Source organism: Lampris incognitus, chromosome 1 (assembly GCF_029633865.1).
Source record: "Lampris incognitus isolate fLamInc1 chromosome 1, fLamInc1.hap2, whole genome shotgun sequence".
Lineage (NCBI taxonomy): Eukaryota > Metazoa > Chordata > Actinopteri > Lampriformes > Lampridae > Lampris > Lampris incognitus.
Genome location: NC_079211.1, coordinates 20,617,269 through 20,638,636, shown reverse-complemented (window position 1 = coordinate 20,638,636; position 21,368 = coordinate 20,617,269). Strand labels below are relative to the sequence as shown.

At 41.9% G+C, this 21,368-nt stretch overlaps 3 protein-coding genes across 5 annotated transcripts; 2 read left to right on the top strand and 1 right to left on the bottom strand.

Annotated features, from left to right (window-relative positions):
• Positions 1-1,459: 1,459 nt before the first annotated feature.
• trim105 (tripartite motif containing 105) lies at positions 1,460-6,371 on the bottom strand. The gene is made up of 7 exons (XM_056288832.1): positions 6,248-6,371; positions 5,311-5,636; positions 4,696-4,791; positions 3,828-4,061; positions 3,540-3,553; positions 3,265-3,380; positions 1,460-3,042 (listed from the first exon to the last, which is right to left on the bottom strand). The coding sequence occupies exons 2-7, from the start codon at positions 5,587-5,589 to the stop codon at positions 2,486-2,488; spliced, it is 1,296 nt and encodes a 431-aa protein (XP_056144807.1). The 5' UTR covers positions 5,590-5,636; positions 6,248-6,371; the 3' UTR covers positions 1,460-2,485.
• Positions 6,372-8,440: 2,069 nt separating this feature from the next.
• Positions 8,441-13,328, top strand: npy7r (neuropeptide Y receptor Y7). Its single transcript, XM_056292959.1, has 2 exons — positions 8,441-8,698; positions 12,040-13,328. The coding sequence occupies exon 2, from the start codon at positions 12,074-12,076 to the stop codon at positions 13,202-13,204; it is 1,131 nt and encodes a 376-aa protein (XP_056148934.1). The 5' UTR covers positions 8,441-8,698; positions 12,040-12,073; the 3' UTR covers positions 13,205-13,328.
• Positions 13,329-14,648: 1,320 nt separating this feature from the next.
• On the top strand, positions 14,649-21,246 carry prelid1a (PRELI domain containing 1a). 3 transcript variants are annotated; one of them, XM_056284107.1, is made up of 6 exons: positions 14,649-14,755; positions 15,180-15,299; positions 17,098-17,257; positions 17,375-17,488; positions 17,812-17,890; positions 20,354-21,246. In XM_056284107.1, exons 2-6 carry the CDS (start codon positions 15,208-15,210, stop codon positions 20,473-20,475), a joined length of 567 nt encoding a protein of 188 aa, XP_056140082.1. In that variant the 5' UTR covers positions 14,649-14,755; positions 15,180-15,207; the 3' UTR covers positions 20,476-21,246. The 3 variants fall into 3 exon arrangements, with proteins under 3 accessions (XP_056140082.1, XP_056140076.1, XP_056140089.1); XM_056284101.1 differs by having other exon boundaries at positions 17,032-17,257; XM_056284114.1 differs by lacking the exon at positions 20,354-21,246 and adding an exon at positions 19,579-20,322 and having other exon boundaries at positions 17,032-17,257.
• Positions 21,247-21,368: the final 122 nt, after the last annotated feature.

The window sequence follows — 21,368 nt, the reverse complement described above, 5'->3', positions numbered from 1 at the left end:
CATTTCCCCTACTGCCTCATGGCAATCCACCTCGGTGACCCTAAACAACAGTGTTATGATTGAATGGTTGTAATTAAGACATTCCCTGGTATAAGCCCTGGAGTGTACTTGGCAGTGAAGGAACAAAAAACACATTTCATCGTAATGGCTGTGTGACAGAGCCTCGAGTAACCAAATCCCATTACAAACATCATACAGATAATGTCATCAGTATTTAAAAATGCTTCACTGGTGGTTGTACCAATAAACCGCCTTCAAAAATTATCACAGCTTTTACAACAGGCATAACAAACACTACACATCATAAGGGAAAATATAAAGCATCCCTGCTGCGTCAGATGAAAGATTTCAGTTTATAACCCTGCTGGTTCCTGAGGGAGAATTAAAGGCTCAAGGACCCGTCCTTGAAGTGCCACCACTCCATCCGGTCCATCCTGTGGTCAGGAAACACATTACGGATTCACAGCTACTATCATAGGAAGGATATGGAGCATGCATGCAAACTGCTTCGCTGAAGTCCATCCACTTTGTCTCATCAGCTACCCCGAAGCCGGAGAGCCTACTTTGATGTAGCTGGCAGCTTTAAAGTCAGAAATGACTGGGCCAAATTTGTTTTGATTCTGACATCCTACACTTGAAATCCAACAATCACAGGTCATGTTAGTTACAATCATTTTGGTGCCGTTACGCTCTCCGACTCGCGGAATGAAGGCCGCAACCACAGATGGTATGAAAATAATGTACAAAACCATTTTACTCATGAAGCTAACGTATTGCATGAAACACACTTAAAATTCATATTTGCCGTGTGTGGTTGTGCATCATGCAAGGCCACCCACTAATTACTCCAACCAGAGCTCTTGCTGGAATTTCAACTCACAGATTCTCACTCGTGGATTTTAAACCTCAACCGCTTACCCTATTTAATTAACTCTACAAGAACCTGATAAAACTCAAATGACAATCTCCCGCTCTCTATGGCAGTAAGAGTACAGGGTTTACGTGTGGTGACTGTACATACACCGTGTGCATGGCAAGCATGGCTCCCTCTCCGATGTTGTTCGACATGCCACTTTCCACTCGGTAGAGAAGGCAGGGGTATCCTGCTTAACATGCCCCCGAGGCCCGTCAAGCAGCCGGGAGGCATCCCCACTGTCATGCTGTTTATCTGACCTTTCACCTGCTAGAAGGAAACAGGACGTTGGCGCTTTTGTGTGTTTGTAAAGATAACCGAGTGAGGGCTGGCCCATCATTGCAGTTTAAGTGTCATAGATGGCTAATGCATTCAAAACTTCCACCCCAGGTGCAGGGCTGTCAAACCCCCCGCTGTTAGTTTGGCTAAATGACTATGGCATTCTTTATGAACATCTGCAACCTAATTGTTTGGGCTGAATAGGATAGAGCCTTCTTCTGAACGAGGTCGCCTGAGCGAACAAACTTCACAACTCCAAATACCAGGGAAATTATTAAAATTTATTTGGGAAAAGCAAAAGTAATTTCAAGTTTGCTACATCCATCAGCATGATTTAACATTTTTTCTTTCATGAAACAACAAAAAGTTGGTTTTAAACTGGCATAGTTGATTTTCAAAATACAAAGCACTATAGAAATCATTTGCAATGTCAGTACTCTAAAATGGATTTAATGAATAAAATCAGTTTACATTCAGATATTAACCGCTAAATGTATGCATATATGAAAGGCACAATAGTCAACCAAATCTAGTATTGTCACTATGATGCAGTGTCCTAAATGACAAGAAAAAGATGGTCTCATACACTGTAATGTCCAACACTTTGGAATCCTTCATTATTAGAAAAAAAGTTCAGATCATAGGAATAATTTCCTCATGCTGATTAAAGTGTGCAAATGCTAGTAAAAAAAAAAAAGCTCCATGTAATTATCTTAAAAAGTGGCATAATAACTTTTGAAAAGAATACCCACTTAAAGTCATTCTGTTGTCATGGTTACCTCCTTACAATCAAGATTTGAGAAGCTGTTTGGCATTACGTGCATCATTTATTTTTGTATATATAGGTATCAATTTTGCTACAACCAAATACTGTCATTCAGTTTCCAAAATATTCAAAAGTAACAAATTAACAGAATATACTGCTTTTGCATCCCTATGTATTCCTTTACAATATGAAAATTATTCAAAAGCAGATGAGCAACCACAAAGTGCTCTAATCACAGCAAAATTTAGAAACATTACAGAAAATAATTGGCCAAGCATTGCATTTTCATTAAATATTGCAATTGTCTTGGGTTTTCAAAGCACTCATTTCAGATATATTTGGCAGTGTCAAATTACTAAAAAGAAGGAAAAAAAAACATAGGGAGAACAAAAGCATACCAAAGAGCACTGTCAGTCATTAATATGGTTGAATACCAACAGGAGAGATATTGTTTTCACACCTTGGTCAATTAATATTTCATCATGAAGTAAAGAGATTATTGACTCTTTTTATCGGCTGCACCTGTCTCAGACAGATAAAGCAACAGGAGGATAGTGGAGAAGCTGAATAGGATGCCTCTGAACATTTTCACTTATACAGGGGCTGAAGAAGGGGAAAACCTTGCCCCTAGGCCCATTGGTGAAAGAGTATATCAAACTCATATCGTCACCGTTGTAGAAAGACACCATCCCCTCCTCGCAGTCCAGGAAGATCCCAATCCTCTTGGGGGTAGAGATGAGCTTTAGCCTGGTCCAGGGCTGGGTGCCTGCTGAATACTCATTCCCTTTACGCAGTCGTAGGGTCCAGTAGCCTTTCTCTGGGCTTAGCAATATATGGGCATACCTGTCCACCCCCTCAGCTGCAACACCCAGGTCCCACTTGGGTTTGGAGCCTACGCCAACCTCCCAGTAGTGTCGGCCTGACTGGAAGCTCTGGGCAGCCAAGATGTTGACACAGTGAAGGAAGCGCTTGGGGTGATGCTCATATGAGACCATACAATCATATTCGACTGCTACGGTTTTGTCCCCAGAGACAAAAATGCTTGGATGGGCTGTATCAACATCAAAGGTTAATGGGGCCGGACCTTTGGGACAAAATAACACATCAAATGGCAACAATAATAGCTTAGGGATAAAATTCAATTAAGTGCCACAATTTAAATGAGCAATGATTTAATTAACTTCACTATTACCTCTCCACCTTGTACGTAATATTCTCAGAAAAACTTAATTAATTACAATTGAAGCAGGACTGGCTTTCACCTCAGGCACTTTTATAGCTTTAAATAGAGCACAGGGGAAATTACCTGGCTTCAAACTCTTGAACATCTTTCTCCATGTGATGTAATGTAATGGGGCAATGTATTTGGCTTTGAAAGCATTTACATCAAACTCCGGCACCATATCAACTTGTACACAAGGCCTGTAGAAAAAGCAAATGCATATCGCAGTTACACATGGGTCATTTCTCCCCAACATAAATGACACCAGCTGGGCATAAATGGAAATGTAAAACAAATAAGCATGTGAGAGGTTTGAAAATGCCAAAGGGAGCAAGTCAATCACACCACTGAATGCTTACCTTAGCTGGGGAAACTGGAGAGAGAAAATAAAAAAAGAAGATAACATATCTAAGAATGTTTCAATTAGATGCAAAAGCATATCAGTCTGAATGTGAAACACCTAAACCAACAATTCCAGCCAAAACACAGGAGATTAAAACTGACTTTCAATTAAATTAAAATTGACTTCCAATTAAATTAAAGTCTGAATACTCAGTTGTATCTTTTGTTAATACTGTACAGAAATAAATATTAATGAGTAACTTGGATTCTATCTAAATGAATCTCATGCAGAGAATTTAAATCACCTCAGCTATTACACCGTTATCAGTAGCATCAATGGTCTGCTGGAGGACTCTTGTATTCTGCTCTAGCTCCTTCACAGCTTCTCTGCAGGCCTCATGGTGACGCTGGAGCTTCTCCAGCATCTCCTCCTGCGCTCTCTTCTGCTGGGCCAGCACACGAGCCTCTTCTTCTTGCAGGAACTGCTGCAGAGCCCTGAACTCACCCTGGATGCGAGCTTGCAGCTCGCCCCCAACTCTCTGAGGTAAACAGGAAAATTTTTGTTATGGGTGTATAACTTTAAAAACACTAACCTTTGAGTTAAAACATGACCATGGTGAAAGTTGTTTCACAGCAAAACTTCGGAAAAATTCTCACCGATGAATATACATACAATAGTTAAGAAAATTCTGTTGTACGGCAGATGTAAATGATGGGCAATGATTTGCAATCAAAATATATGCAGTAGATTGCTTAGAAAATCAGTTTTCTGTGCAACAGTGTTTTTGATCTAAAATTTTAAAGGCTATTAAATTAGCAACAAAGCTAATGGTTGTGTTGTAGTAGAAATGCCAATGTGAGTGGGCAACCATGATAAAACTTGTCTTTGATGGTGATGAATTATTTTAATGATCAGTAACTACTAATCCTCTAGGAGGAGCTTCATGGAATAACTTAGGCATAGCTGATATAACTAAGTTCAGGTAGAGAAAGACATTTGTGCATCCATGTGCAATAACATTTCTTTTACACAATCAAAACAAATACTGCCACTGCACTGGCAAACAACACTTAGTATGCTTATCGATATATTGCAAACAACCATTAGGAAGGATTATATGCATCCTTATCTGTTAAGTGCTGCCCTCCCTTAGGTTCACCTGAAATGTGTACCTTTATGGCATCCATCTTCTCTTCATCTCTGCAGATAATGTTGATGAACTCCTCCCTTCTTTGGCGATGGCTCTCCAAAGACTCTTTTATTTGTATCTAATAAGATATGTGCACACACACTCACATATCAGCAAGCAGTCCACTTTCCAAATAACAATAATGTGGGGAAACAACTTTAAGGACAAGCAATGCAGATAAAACTGTTGTACTTCAGTCTTTACTGGGAAGAGGTCATCTATCCTCATAAAAAGGGAGACAGGAAGGTGAACTTCAATCTAAGCAATTCAACTGAGATACATAGCAAAAAGAATTACACTGGTCATTTACTGGGACACGCAGTTCTGGATCGCAACAAAGAGAACAATCAACTTTTTATTACTCAACCTGCTATTAATTTTAAGTTTATCATCAATTTGCAACCGGCTATTCATTTTTAAGTTTATGATCAATTTGCTTTCAACATATAGCTATTTGAAAAAGGTTACAAATGTTCATCTTGTAACTTTTTCAGAATGTAGGAATTAACCAAAAGGGTGAGACACAGCAGGATCATACAACAGTGTCAACAAACAGTATAAAACATCAAATATGGAGTGGAAAGATAAGTGAACCAACCTCTACATTCTTTAAGCCAGTGTCAGAGGTAATGGCCCTAACCTTCTCCACCAAGGTGGTCACAAGGTAATTGATATGAAATTGTTTTGTAGGGAATCCTTTGCGGCACTGCGGGCATGTCACAGGTCCCTGGACACCTCTCCAGTATCTAGAGATGCAGGATTTGCAGAAGTGGTGCATACAGGCTAACATCACAGGCTCTTGGAAAAGATCATGGCATATGACACATGTTAGGTCCTCCCTTAGACCGCCATTGCCAGGTGTAGCAGCCGCAGCCATGGTGTTGGGATACTCGCTTCTTCTCAAGGTTGGTCACACTGACAGAGCTGAAGCAAAAGAAAAAAACATTAAGTCTGAGGAGTTCAGTAGATTAGCATTTCTTCTCCTTTTTCTTTATGCAGAACAGAATACAGTCCAACTTCCTGCCACGTAGCGGTCTATGTAATAGACACAGCAGCTATTCAGCTGAATAACAACTTGTTGTTGCTCAGCAAATAAGACCAGACACTACCTCTGTCCAAGAGTCCAAAAGAGCAAGTTATGCCATCCAACTTTTGAAGTGCGCCACTGACAACCAATCAGAACATACAACTAGTCCTTCATTGGTTGACAGCAGCATACTATACAATTATTTGACCGTTTCTGCGAAGTGAGTCTAATCAGATTTTTTTGGGGGGGGGGGCAAATGGTGGATCGAGAGACATCCTTAGCTAGGTTATGATCTGCATTTCACGTATCAACTTCTCAAAGAGTTTTGTTTTTTGTTTTTGTTTTGTTTTTTAGGGGGCTGGCACAGCTCTTAGCAAGACTGCTATCGAGCGTCGCCTCGGGCTTTTTACCAAGCCTAGTGGTTAAAAGAATGGACAAGACCTTCACAAAATCACAGTACACTGAAAACAGTCGACTTTTTCTTTTGTTCCCCCGCCGGGGTACTTACATCGTCCGTAGAGCGGCTGTGATCAAAATAACGCCATTTGGAAGTCTCCCCGTCCGCTTTCAGATCCGAGTCATAAGACGGCGAGCCTGAACAGTTGCCTCGGCAGCTAGCCGTGGCACTTCCGGGAGCAGCCCAGCTGTTCACCTGTTGATTAGTCCGTGTAACCGGACAGACTCACTTTTTTACCATTTTTATTTTTTCTAGGTCTGTTTTATGAATGTACTTCATGTTTATTTTATTCGTTGTCCTAACAGTGGCAAGCTAAATTCCTAGTTGTACGCGATGCACATGGCAATAAAAGAATTTCTGAAACTTTGGGATGTCAGAACCCTTTCCGGGAACGGGGTAGAGCCTTGCGTCCCGCGCACAGACACAGGATGTTGTAATTTGTGTGGTGCAACATGTCGAGATGGAAGACGCAACCGTTTCCACGTGACTGCAGAATAACCTGGGCAGATGTGTTCTGGGTGATGGTTCTCTTTATTGAAAGTATAAACCGAGGAGAGAGGGACTGGCTAGCCCAGTCGATAATTATCGATAAGGTAAATTACCAGCATTCGAGGGCACCCTCCCTTACAAGGGTGTCCTCAAATGCTGAGTCATTTAGAAGTAATTATTGCGCCATCAAACCAAATCTATCTGTGGATTCAGTGATTTCACATCGTGTTTTGATTCACGGGAAGCTCGATCTGGATTGCTCACATGAAAGGCAATTTTTAAAAAGAATGTTGTTGAATTTGTAGTTGACGGCTCCATGAGACTGGATTGTTCAAGTCATGAACTCCCCATTATGTGAGTGGCTGAAAAGGGGATGTGAGATGCGTCTCCTTGTCATTTTACATGCCCATGTTTAATTGACACTAACAGCCTCCATATATTTTCTTAATTTCTTCAGATTCACCATACCAATTTTCAGTGGGTGGCCTATGTGATGCAGTCTACAGCTCTAAACATGTAAAAGTAGTGTTTTTGGCCTTTATTTCTACCCTCCATTTATTATCCACGTATGTGTTCCTTTTTTTTCTTCAAATCTCATTAAAGACGTTATATGTTATTTATTGCTTGGCCATATTTCACTGGTGAAATGTTTTCCAAGATACACTCGTAACACATTTTCAGGTTTTTGTAAATATGACAACTTTTCCATTGTATTAGCATCATCGTCTGGGGTCCGGAGTCCCTCCTCTGCTGCTCTGCCAACACTGGAAGTCAGCAGCCTGGAGACACATGTGGTTTGTGCACAGGTTCAGGGGCCCACCAAGGGGTTAGGGGGGGCCTTATCCTGGTCCTCTGTATGAAGTTGCTGTCAATATCTTTTTATTTCTCGTTGCAGAGTTGAAGGCCTCAGTCGTTCCGGTCAATAACAGCTGTTTTTCTTTTTAGGCTGTCTCTTTGTTAATATCAAAGGTGACTTTAACTGATGTCATAGGTGAGGTTGATTTGTGCTTACATTAATTGAGCATACCTGTGCTGAGGGGAAGGGGGGCTTTTAGGTGACCGTGAGCAGGGTCTTATATATATTTCATCCGTCTATGGAGACAAGTCCCAAAAACAATCCTCTGGCTTTTCCAAATTTAATATTTGCCCCTCCAAAATGAACGATGGTTCCAACCGTGCTACTGTTTACTGAATATTTTGCAGGGAAAATATTCACTCAAATTAAAATTCAAATGAGGTACATTTTAGTGTGCTATTTAAATGTGGTGGTCCACCCCCACCCACCCCCCCCCAAATATTGTCTGCACACTGCCTGAGCTCTAAAGACAAACAACATCCTAGTTAGACATTGTACCAGGAACACAGAGAATTTGTGATTTTATGGCATGCGTCATGAATTAACGACCTTAGAGGGAAATCTCAGCACATCTGATGTGTGTGTGCGTGTGTGTGGGTGAGGGGGGAGGGGGGGCGAAGTACCTTAGCTTGGATCCATAACCCCACACTTCAAATGAGAAAGGACAATTTTATTTATTTATTTATTGTCTTTGAATATATAACCGGAATGGAAATGCAACTAGAAGAAGAAGAAACGAGGAGAAATTGCCTTATTGGTCCTCAACACCCCCCCACCCCCCCCCACCCCACCCCCACCCCTACCATCATCCTTCCAAAAACAGAAGAGAAATGAAACGATACCAAAAAGAAAAGAAAGACAGAAAGAAAAAAAGACGTTCATTATCAGCCCATTAATGATGTATCACGGCAGACTCGTTTATGCGGGTGTCGGCGTTGGAAACAAGTGCGGCCATCAGCTCGCAACTCTCCCAGGCGGTCGCCTCCATTGATTCGCCTGCTCGATACCGAGACGGGAGTGCAGCCGGAGGAGCGCGCAGAGTCTGTCCACGATATGCGCGCTGCAGCCGGGGAGGAGCTTCGGGATTCTTCCCCCCCCTTGTTTGGCGCCTCTCTCAACTGAAGACCCGTTTGCGAAGGGGGAAATAAGGGGAAAAGGTGAGTCCAGTAATATACCAATGTAGTCCACAAAAAATATGGATCATGAGCTTTGTTGCCAATTTGGTTGAAGAGATTTTTCCCCCTCCTCTGAATATCAAAACTGGTATCTCGTATTGTTGTGTAACAAAACAGACCCGCAGCTGTGGGGTATATTTACGGCAAGTAACATACGTGCGTAATTTGGATGCGGCCGACTCGGAGGGCGAGCGCAAATGGGTGTCCCGATCACGCACGTACTGCATGATTAAATACTTGTTGTTGGTGGGGAATGTCTCTGCTTCTCTGTAGTTTTCGGCTGGATGGGCTTTGGAGGCTCCATGGAAATAACTGAATGTGCACCATTTACAACAAGTGAGAGAGAAATCAGCGCACGTTTGAGTTGTTCTCCCGATGGATTAATGCCACTTGCTTTAGGTGGTTGCATCATCTTGCTTGTTTTTGCTTTGACAGGTGCGAGATGTCCACCGTTATAACCCTCAATATTAGGGGCTTATCAGCTCAGGATTAAGCACATCCTAAAAGAAAGAGAAAAAAACAGGTTTCACTCTCCTATAAGTGATATTTATGTCAGTGTAAACAAAATTAGCTGCCTTGAAATCGGTCTCATACAGTCTGTCTGCAGGCTTCGTGTCCCCGTGGGTGCAAATTGCAGCTGACAGAAAATTAAGGTAGGCAATGCATGCACAATCTTTTCTCTTTTTTTTTTAGGTTTGCTGAAAGCACTACGCTTCTAGTTCTCATGACCACAATCTTATCAGTGGTCCTGGGATTCAGTCATTTTGCTAGTCATTTAGAGACCTCTGGTGTAGCTCCTCCTCAATGTTTTCCTCCTGCTGAGGCCTTTCATCTGCTGTTTCTAATGGGCATCCTTGAGGGGTGAAAGCGTGACGTGTGGAAATGTGTGGAAATCTTTGACGAACCACATGCTAAATGAAACCAAATGATTTTAATCTCTGCAGAGCACCCACTGGCAAACAGATACACTCATGCGCGCACACACACACACACACACACACACACACACACTGAGGCAAATTTGTAATTTGTGATAATGGGCTATACAAATAAAATGTACTTGATTTGACACACCCACATGCGAGCACGTATACAATCTTGAACTTCTTTTTTTTTTCAGCTCAAAACCTGCAGCAGGGAGGACTATGCGATCAAAGTCCCAGACAGCACAAGCCACGAACAATGAATGTTAAATAGGACTCAGCTTAAATCAAGGACAGAAACGGAGAATGTCCCTTCGGTCATGAAACACACATGCTCGGCCTTCTCTCTCTATGGCCTGGCAGATGCAGGATCCCCAGAGAAACCCAAAGAGTGTCTATCACCAAGGAGATGACCTCTCACTGAATGGTGCCCTGTCCTTTTTGCCTCAATATTTGCCTGCCTGAAAATTTCAGATCTGTAGCTGCCGAGGACGTCTCCTAACAATTTTCTCATTTCTATCACTGAAAAAAAATAAAAAAAATAATGCAGGGACATTAAACTGAAAGGTTAGCTATAGAGCACAAGGATGAGTTCAACACACAAAAAAAGAAGTGCGTGCTCGATCTTTTCCTTCCTATCAATCTAGAAATATAAAAGTCATTTTATAATCAGACAGTAACAGTGATTTGTCATGAATGTCATGAAAGGTTCCTCTCTGCCTGCAACAGAGGACACATTTATAGATATATTGAGAGAAGTGACTGGGTGATGGACAAACATCCCCTACGATGAAGAAGACACTGCGATCAAGGGAACGTTTGGTTTTTTGTTTCTCCACTGGAATGCAGATGTGTAACAGGCCTGGCTACGACTGCTCCTTTTCTTGTCAGAAATAAGGACGGCCACTTGATGTTCCCCTTGTAAGTTTCGGGTTCCTTGTGACTCTACTAACGCTACGTATGAGTTGGCTGACTCACCCTGACCATGTTACTTCCTCCTCCCTGTTCTTTTTTAGCCTTTTAAATGGCACTGGTGTTTGTGCTCCATGAAAAATCAACGCCTACATTGGGTTATATAGAACAGCGGCGGCCGTTAGCAGTGGCGGATTCAGGCTGTTTGAGGGGCAGGGGCGACAAAAAGTAAAAAGGGCATCAGCCGTATGTGGTGGGTTACCCATTAATGCGCTGGGTCGTGTTTTCTCCACTAGAAGGGAACCCTGGAGGACACATTATCATGTTTTATCTACCATAGGGACATCCAAGAGGGCACTTTTTAAAAAAATTGTCCCCCCTTTTTCTCCCCAATTGTATTTGACCAATTACGCCACTCCTCCGAGCCGTCCCTGTCACTGCTCCACCTCCTCTGGCAGTCCGAGGAGGGCTGCAGACTACCACATGCCTCCTCTGATACATGTGGAGTCGCCAGCCGCCTCTTTTCACCTGACAGTGAGGAGTTTCACCAGGGGGACGTAGTGTGTGGGAGGATCACCTATTCCCCCCAGCCCCCCCCCCCCGAACAGGAGCCCCACCCAACCAGAGGAGGCGCTAGTGCAGCAACCAGGACACACACCCACGTCTGGCTTCCCACCCACAGACCGGCCAATTGTGTCTGTAGGGATGCCTGACCAAGCCGGAGGCAACACGAGGAATCGATCGGCGATCAAAGAGGACACTTTTGAGGCATTTTTTTTAACATGGGCGCCCCCCGCCCCCCGAATCTACCAGTGGTCAGTGGTACAGAAATGTCTTCGTGGTTGAACACTGAGTGGTAAACAAGGACAGATGATTTCCCTTTAAAATGCCTCTTCAACCTATTACAGCTTTTCTCGGCATTCACTTCCTCAATTAGATATTCGCTCAGTAATTGGGCTGTGCAGCGGAGCAAGCTCTTATCATTTCAGTTGCAGTATTTGATTATACTTTCAAAGTGGGAACGTTGAACGCATAACATTTACAATGCAGGGTATTCTATCAATGTGCATTGGTTAAAGTAATGAAATGGTTCTGTCAGATATCATAAAACTCCAGATTCACGCAAATCTTGTGATAAATTTGCTGCTACCCGAGAGACGTGAAGAGATAATACAAAAGAATGTGAAAGTACACGCTGAGTTTTCATTAATTACATCTATAAAATCATCCCCTAAACTTGTAAGAGGAATCCATGTAGTGATATTGAACTGCACAAATTCTGTATGATGATACTGGGAACAGTGCAGTGCTGTAAAATAGAGAAATTAGGATGGAGGCTGTTCTTTTCATTGCTATACATATGCACCTGGAGCATAAAAGCTCAAGATTTTTCATGCTACATTTCTTATAGTGCCAGATATCTGTTTTTCTGGTCTGTGATTTGATTAGATATCAGTATTTATTTTTTTATGTCCTTTATCTTCTCAGGTACTTGGACAGACTGGAACTAGTATCTATCAATATGAGCCCCACGGACCCCTCAAACAGCACAGGAGAAATGGGAGCTAGAGAAACAGATGCCTACCTCTGGTATCAGGGCACTCTTGCCAATGACAGCATCGGTTTCCACAGACCTGGTTTTCACACTGACGTCACCAAGCACTTAGGGGTTCAGATCACCCTGATCACAGCCTACACCCTCATTATCCTTCTGGGGTTGTTGGGGAACGCTCTGGTCATCTACATGATTATCCGTTACAGAAACATGCGAACAGTAACCAACTTCTTCATAGCCAACCTGGCGCTGGCAGACCTTCTGGTAGACACCCTGTGCTTGCCTTTCACTCTGGTCTACACTCTGCTAGATGAGTGGAAGTTTGGGGCGGTGCTGTGCCACATGGTACCCTTTGCCCAGGCCCTGAGTGTGCATGTGTCCATCCTGACCCTGACTGTTATAGCGCTGGAGCGCTACCGCTGCATCGTCTTTCACCTGGGCCAGCGCCTCACCTGGCGCTCAAGCTTCCTCATTATGATCCTCACCTGGACTCTGTCTGCTTTGCTGGCAGGACCCCTGGCAATCTTCAGAGAGTACCGCTATGAGGAGATCCCCTCCATTAACCTACGCATTTCCGTCTGCTCCGAGAAGTGGCCGCATGGGACCAGCAGGGGCGGAGTGATCTACAGCCTTTCTATGCTGCTACTGCAGTATATTCTTCCTCTAGCCATCATAAGTTATGCCTATATCTGCATTTGGATCAAGCTCAAGAATCACGTCAGTCCATGCAGCCACAGAGACAGCATTAACCGGCGCAAAAAAACCACCAAGATGTTGGCTCTGGTAGTGGTGGTCTTTGCCACCTGTTGGCTACCTTTCCATGTTTTTCAGCTGGCCAGTGACCTAGACCTGGTGCTCAAATTCAAAGAGTACAAGCTGATCTATACTGTTTTCCACATTGTGGCCATGTGCTCCACTTTTACCAATCCTGTCCTGTATGGGTGGATGAATAGGAACTACAGGAACGGCTTTCTCATGGTGTTCCGTTGTCAGGACAAGCCGGACATGTTTCACCCCGAGGGCTCCTTCAGGACACGGTCACTGAGGGGGCTGACTTTGAATGGTCGTAATGGAGGACATCCTCCAACTGCTGTATGAGATGAAAATCTAAACAACAGTAACAACATTCCTTGACACATTATACAGACCTCTCTGTCTTGTTGCACTTGCCTTTTGACTTGGATTAACTTATTTGGAGCACCTTTTATTCAATGGAGGCGGCTCAAAGCTTTTGCATGTAGAATGCTATACTGTATATGTGAGGTCCTTAATACTTTTGTGAATGGTACTTGTGCAAATGTATTTGTCAATTTGATTCAAGTATGTGTTCAAGATGTTTACTAGGGTTTTATGTTATGCATTATAACAATGTTTAGTAATGTGTTCCATGCATAAGCATAACTCTTGCTGGTAAGTGATGTCCAACAAGTTTTGGGGTCATTGCATGTCTTCCATTGTGCATATGTTTTGACCGCCTGAAGGAAAAGAAGAGATTTTTCGAGACTGTTAGAGGAAGTTTAATTTCCACGCCGGCCTTTGCTTTTGTTAGTGGTTCACAACCCTTGGATATTTTCTACTGAAACGCGTCGTAGATTAATTGCAATGTATACTTGCTCATTTTCAGCAATGTGTAAAGTGAGAGCGAAGAGCTTCTGATGTAGTTTTTACAGAATTCAAAAGGCATAAGTCACCTGCTTTGAAAAACATGTAAAACACATTCATATGTGACAAGTCATAACATAAAATTCTATATTTATTGTATTTGTTGGTTTGTGTCCTTTGTTGTTGGTCTTTTGGTATAGACCTATGAAAGAGGAAATTGCACTTAAATTGTGTAAAACCAAGGTGCACATTATAGTTTAACAATGCAAAAAAATGGAGGGGATGTATGTTGTATAACATTGCTAATGATTTAACTTCTGAAATATAAACTTAGGGTGCATGTTGATTAGTAAAATCAGCACAACTGTCAATCTAGCAACAAAAGTCAATCTAGCATTAAAATAAACATCTTTTTCATAACGACTTCATATAGTTCAGTGATAACAATATGGGGCACTGTATTGGCCCCGACAAAATCTAAATAACTGCGCACATTGCGCAGCCAATTATTAACACAGGAGGATAGAACTTTTTTTCCGGGCCAAGGATCCTTGAATGATACGCATTGGATTTGAGTGCCAAGACTGGCATCATTATATCAAGTTGTTTATATCGGGGGGGGGGGGTAATAAAATGAAGAATGTTGTCTGAATTGTAAGAACAGGACCAGAATAACCACTCTTCTCAGTTACTGAAGGCTCAGCCCACTAAACTGATAGAGAAACACAAAGGTACAAACACGTCGCGCATTGCGAGACACGTTTTCCATGATCGCCATGGTTTATCGGGATGATATGGAATATTTAGAAAAGCACGCCTCTGTTAAATTCATACTACTTGGTAACGGATGAAATTCATATTTGGTGATCTGCTGCCCTCTAGTGTTCATTGTGTATTTTGCGTTTGTCCTTACCGGATACGTCGTCACATTCAACCTTCCCTTTCGACTGACTCACGTTTTGTATGTACCGTTAGCTGATCCCTCGGATCCTTAGTGGCTGAAGGAAATATGCGTATAGTTCTGTTTTGAATGCCATTGTCGCCAAGGTAAGTTTTCCCCTTCCCCTTCGAAATTGACACGTACCTTTTTTTCATCGAATATTGGTCAGTGAAATTGGGTCAAATTATGTAATTCATTCATAGCGCATTGCTTCCTGGGTAGCATGCTAAACTAGCGTGGGCTAACTTTTTTTTTCGCTAGCAGGATTGCGGACGTGACCGCCCCAGAGTAGTCTGCGTTAATCTAGCCCGCCGCAGCAATGCAATCGATCTGAATGTGAAGTCAGTCTAGCGTTAAATATTCATGAGTCTTCATCAACACTGAAGGCTATCATTTTAGTACGAAATGGATTGAGAATTAGTCGCAAATGCAGGGTTCGTCATAGTCCAGCTCCCTTTATAGTTTTGCTTTGCGAAAACCAGGAAACATGTAGGCTAACCTAGTTGACATTTGCTCTACTTATCTCTGCAGGGCCTTGCCATAGTAGTCGGGAGGCACAATGGTGAAGTATTTCTGCTGTGCAGGTTTTATAAAAAGTTCCTGGGACCAAGTGTGCGTTGCATTCTGGCAACGATATCCCAACCCTTACAGGTGGGTGTGGTAACGGTACGAATTAACAGATACCCCTTCACTTCTGATCTTTGCCCAAATTGTTTAATCCGAACACCATATGTTGAATGGCGTTTGGCCAGTTGTATACTCAATCCGTTTAGCAGTCTGCATCTCGTAAGCCACCCGATAAGCGGCTCAAAAGTACACAGGAAAGATGTCTCTCCTCGGAGTAGAACTGTATTTCTAATATTACTGGTGCATGTACCGAGCAAAAATTTAACTGCAGTACTCAATATTTCAAATGTTTTGTTAAACTGAAGTTCATAAATGGAAACATCAGCTAAAAACTATTTAGTTGGCACAGATCTGTCAATCATCATTTCGGCTACAAATATGCCTGGGTTGGTCACAGATAGCCCCCAAAAAGGTGGAGTCATGGAACAGAATTAGTATCTGGTGTGACCACCATTTGCCTCATTCAGCAAAAACAAAAAAAAAGAAAAGAAAAAAAAAGAAAACCCAAAAAACAACAAAAAAACATTTCCTTTGTGTAGAGCTGATCAGGTTATTGTGGCTTGTAGGATATTGTTCCACTCATCTTCAATGGCTGTGCCAAATTGTCTGATATTGGCGGGAACTGGTACACACTGTTGTATGCGCTAGTCCAGAACAACCCAAGCATGCTCAATGGATGACATGTCTGATGAATATACAGGCCATGGAAGAAGTGGGACATTTTCAGCAGCCAGATATTCAGTACAGAACCTTGCAACATGCAACAGCATTATCAAGCTGAAAGATGAGTAGATGGTGGTGAATCAATGATACAACAATGGTCCTCAGAATCTCGTCCCAGAATCTTTGTGGTGACAAATTGCACCTGTGTTCTTTATCCCTACGATGTGCCTGCCTATACCAAAACCCTACCACCTCCACTGGCCACTCTTTCAACAACATTGGCATCAGCAAACCACTCATCTCATGACACCATAAACACCATCCATCTGCCCGATACAGCTGAAATTGGCATCGCTGGTGAATGTTTGCCAACTCGGGATTAGGTCCCAAAGCTTTCAAACACTTAAGGTGGTCTATAACGCATTCTGGGGTAGACCCTGGTAAGGATGTCGAGCACACAAGAAGAACCTCCCTGAGATAGTTTCTGACGATTTGATCAGAAATTCTTCTGTTGTATGAACCAACTATTTCATCAGCTGTCTGCGTGGCTGGTTTCAGACAATTGAGCAGGTGTAGAAGCTGGATGTAGTGGTCCTGGGCTGGTGTGGTCACATGTGGTCTACAGTTGTGAGGCTGGTTGGCTGTACTCTCGAAATGACTCTGGAGTCAGCTTATGGTAGCAAAATGAACATTCAGTATTCTGGCAGCAGCTCTAGTGGACTTTTCCTGCAATCAGCATGCCAGTTGCCCAATCTGTCAACATTTGTGGCATCTGTGGCATGATGTTGTGTAGCAAAAACTGCACATTTTAGAATGCCATTTTATTCTACCCAATGTAATGACAATAAACACCTGTGTGGTGATCATGTTGTTGAATCAGCATGTAGATGTCACACTTGTCAGATAAGTGGATTATGTTAGCAACAGATGAAATAAAATGAAATGTACACAAATTTGGGTGAAAAATCTGAGAATTAAACTCAGAGTGCAAATAAAAAATCAGGGATCATTTACTTCAGCTCATGAAAAATAGGGGCAAAAACAAAATGTTGCGTTTAAATTTTTGCTCAGTTTATATTATCCCCCCCCCTAGTAATCATGTTCTGACTGAAGACATCATTTTCCGAGATGTTACTCCAAGCAACTGCCTCGTTTCCAGACGTCTGTTGACCAAGACAAGCCGGGCACCTCGCTGGATGGAGCGGTACCTTCCAAAGCACATGGCCAGCTCGGCCTACATCATTGAGGATTCTGTTGTGGACCCTCAGGCGAGGACCATGACCACACTAACATGGAACATCAGCCATGCTCGCCTCATGGTACTGCAAGTCTTGCTTCTGTACTATTGTTGCAAGTTCTTATCCATATTGAAAGAGAGCTCATGTTCTCGTTCTTTGTTTTTTTGTTTTTTTTTTGTCTTTTTCTCTTTGCCCCAGTCTGTGGAGGAGCGATGTGAATACCGCATTAACAATGACAATGGCAGCTGGACAGAAATAAAGAGGGAAGCCTGGATCTCCTCCAATGTATATGGGCTCTCAAGAGCTATTCAGGTCAGTTGACTGAAAAGGCCTACTAGACAGTTTAAACAAGGAAAGGTGGGACTCCCTATGGGACTTGCAGGAAGGGGGCTTACCATGCTGTTCTTGCTAGCTGAAAACACAATGCAAAGATGCAACAGATGAGGAGCTGCAATGGTTTGCCCAGACTGTTGGTGTTGCTGAATGATTTATGACATGGAATCAGAGAGGCCCTTTGGCTTTTGTCAGCTATAACATATCAAAGCTTTATGAACATCAGACATAACTTGAACAAGGATGTGAGTTCTATGTATTGTTGATTCGTATTTCAATTATTTATCTGTGCTGATTTTCAGGAATTTGGACTAGCAAGGTTTAAGACCGGTGTTACAAAGACCATGAAAGGCTTTGAGTACGTCCTGGCCAAAATGCAAGGTATGTTAATTTGTCAATAATTTGACTTTATTCAGCTGTATACTTGGTGACACTTTCAATCAGTTCCACATCATGACAGTGGCACTGACAAGTAGTCCATTAAATTGACAAAAATCAGTAATTAGAATTTGTGGTATGACTTTCCATTATTGGTTAATCATATCTACACAGCACATTTTGTGTAGTAGGCTGTCACTGCAGAAGCGAAAACCGATGGGTTACCTGTTGAACTGAATGGTAAAGGGGGGGGGGGGGCAATAAAGAAGCTGGTAGTCAGCTGCATGCACAAATGTGCACACACGCATACACAGACAGGATAGAAAAAGATGAGCCCTAAACTCTCATGGGCTCTTTCATCTCGTTCTCTGGTCTTAATGTTGGGGCATTTTTAGTGTCAGTACAATATTTTTGTTTGGTATGATGGCATGTACAGCAGATCTTCCAAAAGTTTGTTTTTGGAATGAAGCATTTTTATTTAATGCTAGATCTGGAGTTGCAGGTTATCCAACTAAATAGATTAATCAAAGAAATAATCAACAAATCAACAGATCATTTGATTATCAAAATAGATGGTGGGTGCAGCCCAACATGACAGGAATGGCAGGTGTAGTTGTAGATTTAATAAGTGAACCCGGATAACTTGAGAGGGTCTGGTCGTTGATTACCTCATGAAAGTGGTTTGAATGAACTTTAATTCCGATGGTACAAGTTGGGGCTGCACGATACTGGAAAAAACGTGCGTTGCAAAAAAATTTTTCTCTACGATATTTATTGCAGTATGAAAAAATACAGGAATTTTCACCAAATGACTTGAATATTTCTATTTGGAAAGAATTAATTGTTCTAGAATGGGGAAATTGTGAAAAGTGAATGGTGCCTTATTTTGCCATTCGTACGGGAAGAGGAAGAGATGGAGCCAGACAGGCGATACGGTGCAACGGCCGACAATAATGATGCACGGATTGGCTCTGACGTCATCTGAATCTGCATGTACACATCATCCATCCACCCGAACGAATTATTTTCTCTGATTTAGAGAACCGCACCATTATTTCTGTGTATGTAAGTGTGATGATACAGTAACATATTACATAGACCATGTCTGAGGTACCAGTGTTGTGGCTACCATATAGCTACATGGAGCCCTTCTCAGCTGTTGCATAGGGCATACCTAGCACTTGACTCGTCCCACACGGAACTTTTCAGCCCTTCCTTGTTTTTGTTTTTAATTCTCCTTTTTTAATTTTCTCTGTTTGTTTTTGCCTCCATTGCTGCCTAAGGCAAATGGATGTCGCAATGAGAGTCTAGTCTGCTAATTCGTGCCTGACAAAAAAAACAAAGCTTAAATTATGTTTAGATATAAAATATAGATAGACATTTAGATAGAAAATATGTTTATTTTAGAGAATGTAATTAATATTTTCTTCATTAATTATATATTATTTCACCCACCAGCACTCCATCCGCTGTCAGTCAGAATGTTAATTTTTATGACTCGGCCCTCACGATTTGTGGATTAACCACGGTGCCCATGGATATAACTGCAGTCCGCACATAGCCAAGAAACAGATAGTCATATCGATGGTTATTTGTCCAAACGGAGCAAGAAATGACGAATTTACAAGCAGTAAATTGGAGTAAATTATGTTATATCAAACAGACTTCTCTTCTCTTTTGTATTGCGACAGGCATGAGTGCAAGTCCATGAATACTGGGATGGCATCCAGTGCTTTACCTGTGCCCCCGTCCATAGGGTTAGTGGTTGTGTCAGGAAGGGCATCTGACGTAAAATTTTACCAAATCAGTATGCGGATTGACAAGACCATACCGGATCGGTTGAGGCTCCATACGGGATTGGTCGAGGCCTGGGTTAACAACGTCCGCCGTTGGTGCTGCACTCTCACAGGGTACTGATGGAAACTGTAAAATCCGCTGTGGCGACCCCTGAGACACACGGAACAAGCCGAAAGAAGAAGACGGACTTCTCTTGTAGATTAGTCATGAAAAATGAGAACCGTGCAAGTTTTTGGTGTTTTGAGTTAATTTGCCTTACTTCACACCGCATGTCTTTTGATGTGAATAGTGCGCATCCGCACATCGCGATGACGATGCTAAAACAATATATCGTGCAGCCCTACTACAAGAATGGCACAATATTTGGATGATAATGTTTAAATAGATGAGGGAACATTACATTTTTTGTAAGAATGTGTTGTTACAAGTAGGGCCTGACCAATTCAAGGTTTACCAATATGATACTGATGTTGATAAAAGGGGGAGGAAACTTACTGATATATTAACTGATTTCTGGTTTTTCTAATGAACAGTACAAAGCTAAATGTACTGTTATCAAGTAAATGTAAGATGTGCTGTGTTTATAATGTACACATGCACAAAAGTGGAAGGTTATAACTTTTTGGTTAATGATTTACAGCACTGTCAACATGCTCACATTTCACACAGGTGAAACGCCATCCCGAACCTTGGCAGAAACGGCTACCGAACGGGCAAGAGAGACAGCATTGGCAGCCAAAGAGAAGGCCAAAGACTTGGCCTCACAGGCCCAAAAGAAGCAATATGTTTGACATGCTCATACAACCCAATTGTTACTTTTCCACATACACTTGGACAGTAATCTTTTACCGCCTCCTGTTGTCCAGGTTTGTTTAGGGGGTAAGACGAGGCGAGGTGGTCCTGTTTATAAGCAAATGCATTAGGGTGCCTCTTAGATGGTCAGTGGACCATTCAAGTCTGAACTGAGTTCACATCTGTTATATTCCATGTTCCTATTACCCAGTTATTCAAAAATAATCCGTTTGATACAGGAGGACCTCATATTATCTGCCATTGATACATTCACTACCTGCCTGTATTCAATGTTTTGGATGCGAGGTAAAGAAAAGCATACTTTGAACCAATTGTTGAATGCAACTTTTGAATGCCATACAAATGATAGCAAATCACCAGCCAAGATACCTGTTCTTCAAATCCATGCTTGACCTCTGTGCCCATCTGTGTGCTATTTACTTTTTTTAATTACAACACTATTTCATGTGATTTTGTATTGCCTGTGTACTTGACCTATTCTTGGCAGCTTCTCACATAGAAATTGAGATTACCATAGAATCGCTGATTTATCCAAATAGTTTAACTATATATTTTCTTTGAAATGTCATAGAATCGTGGTATGTTCAAGTCACCTGATCTTAAATTAATCCTTGCACTTGATTAATAATTTCATTGTTTTATTTCAGTTCAGAATATCTCATTGCTTCAAATTGAAGTTCTTTGCATGATGATGGGTCCATTTAGTCATTGCTTGAAAATAAATCCATAATTTAATGCTTTGACAGTCACTTTATACTTGTTATTTTGAAAGATTGAAGAGCAGTGGAGATCAGTACATAAAACATGCAAAAATATCCTTTAGTTTATCACAGTTCAAAAACTAATGCAAGAATTATCTTCACTTTTTGCC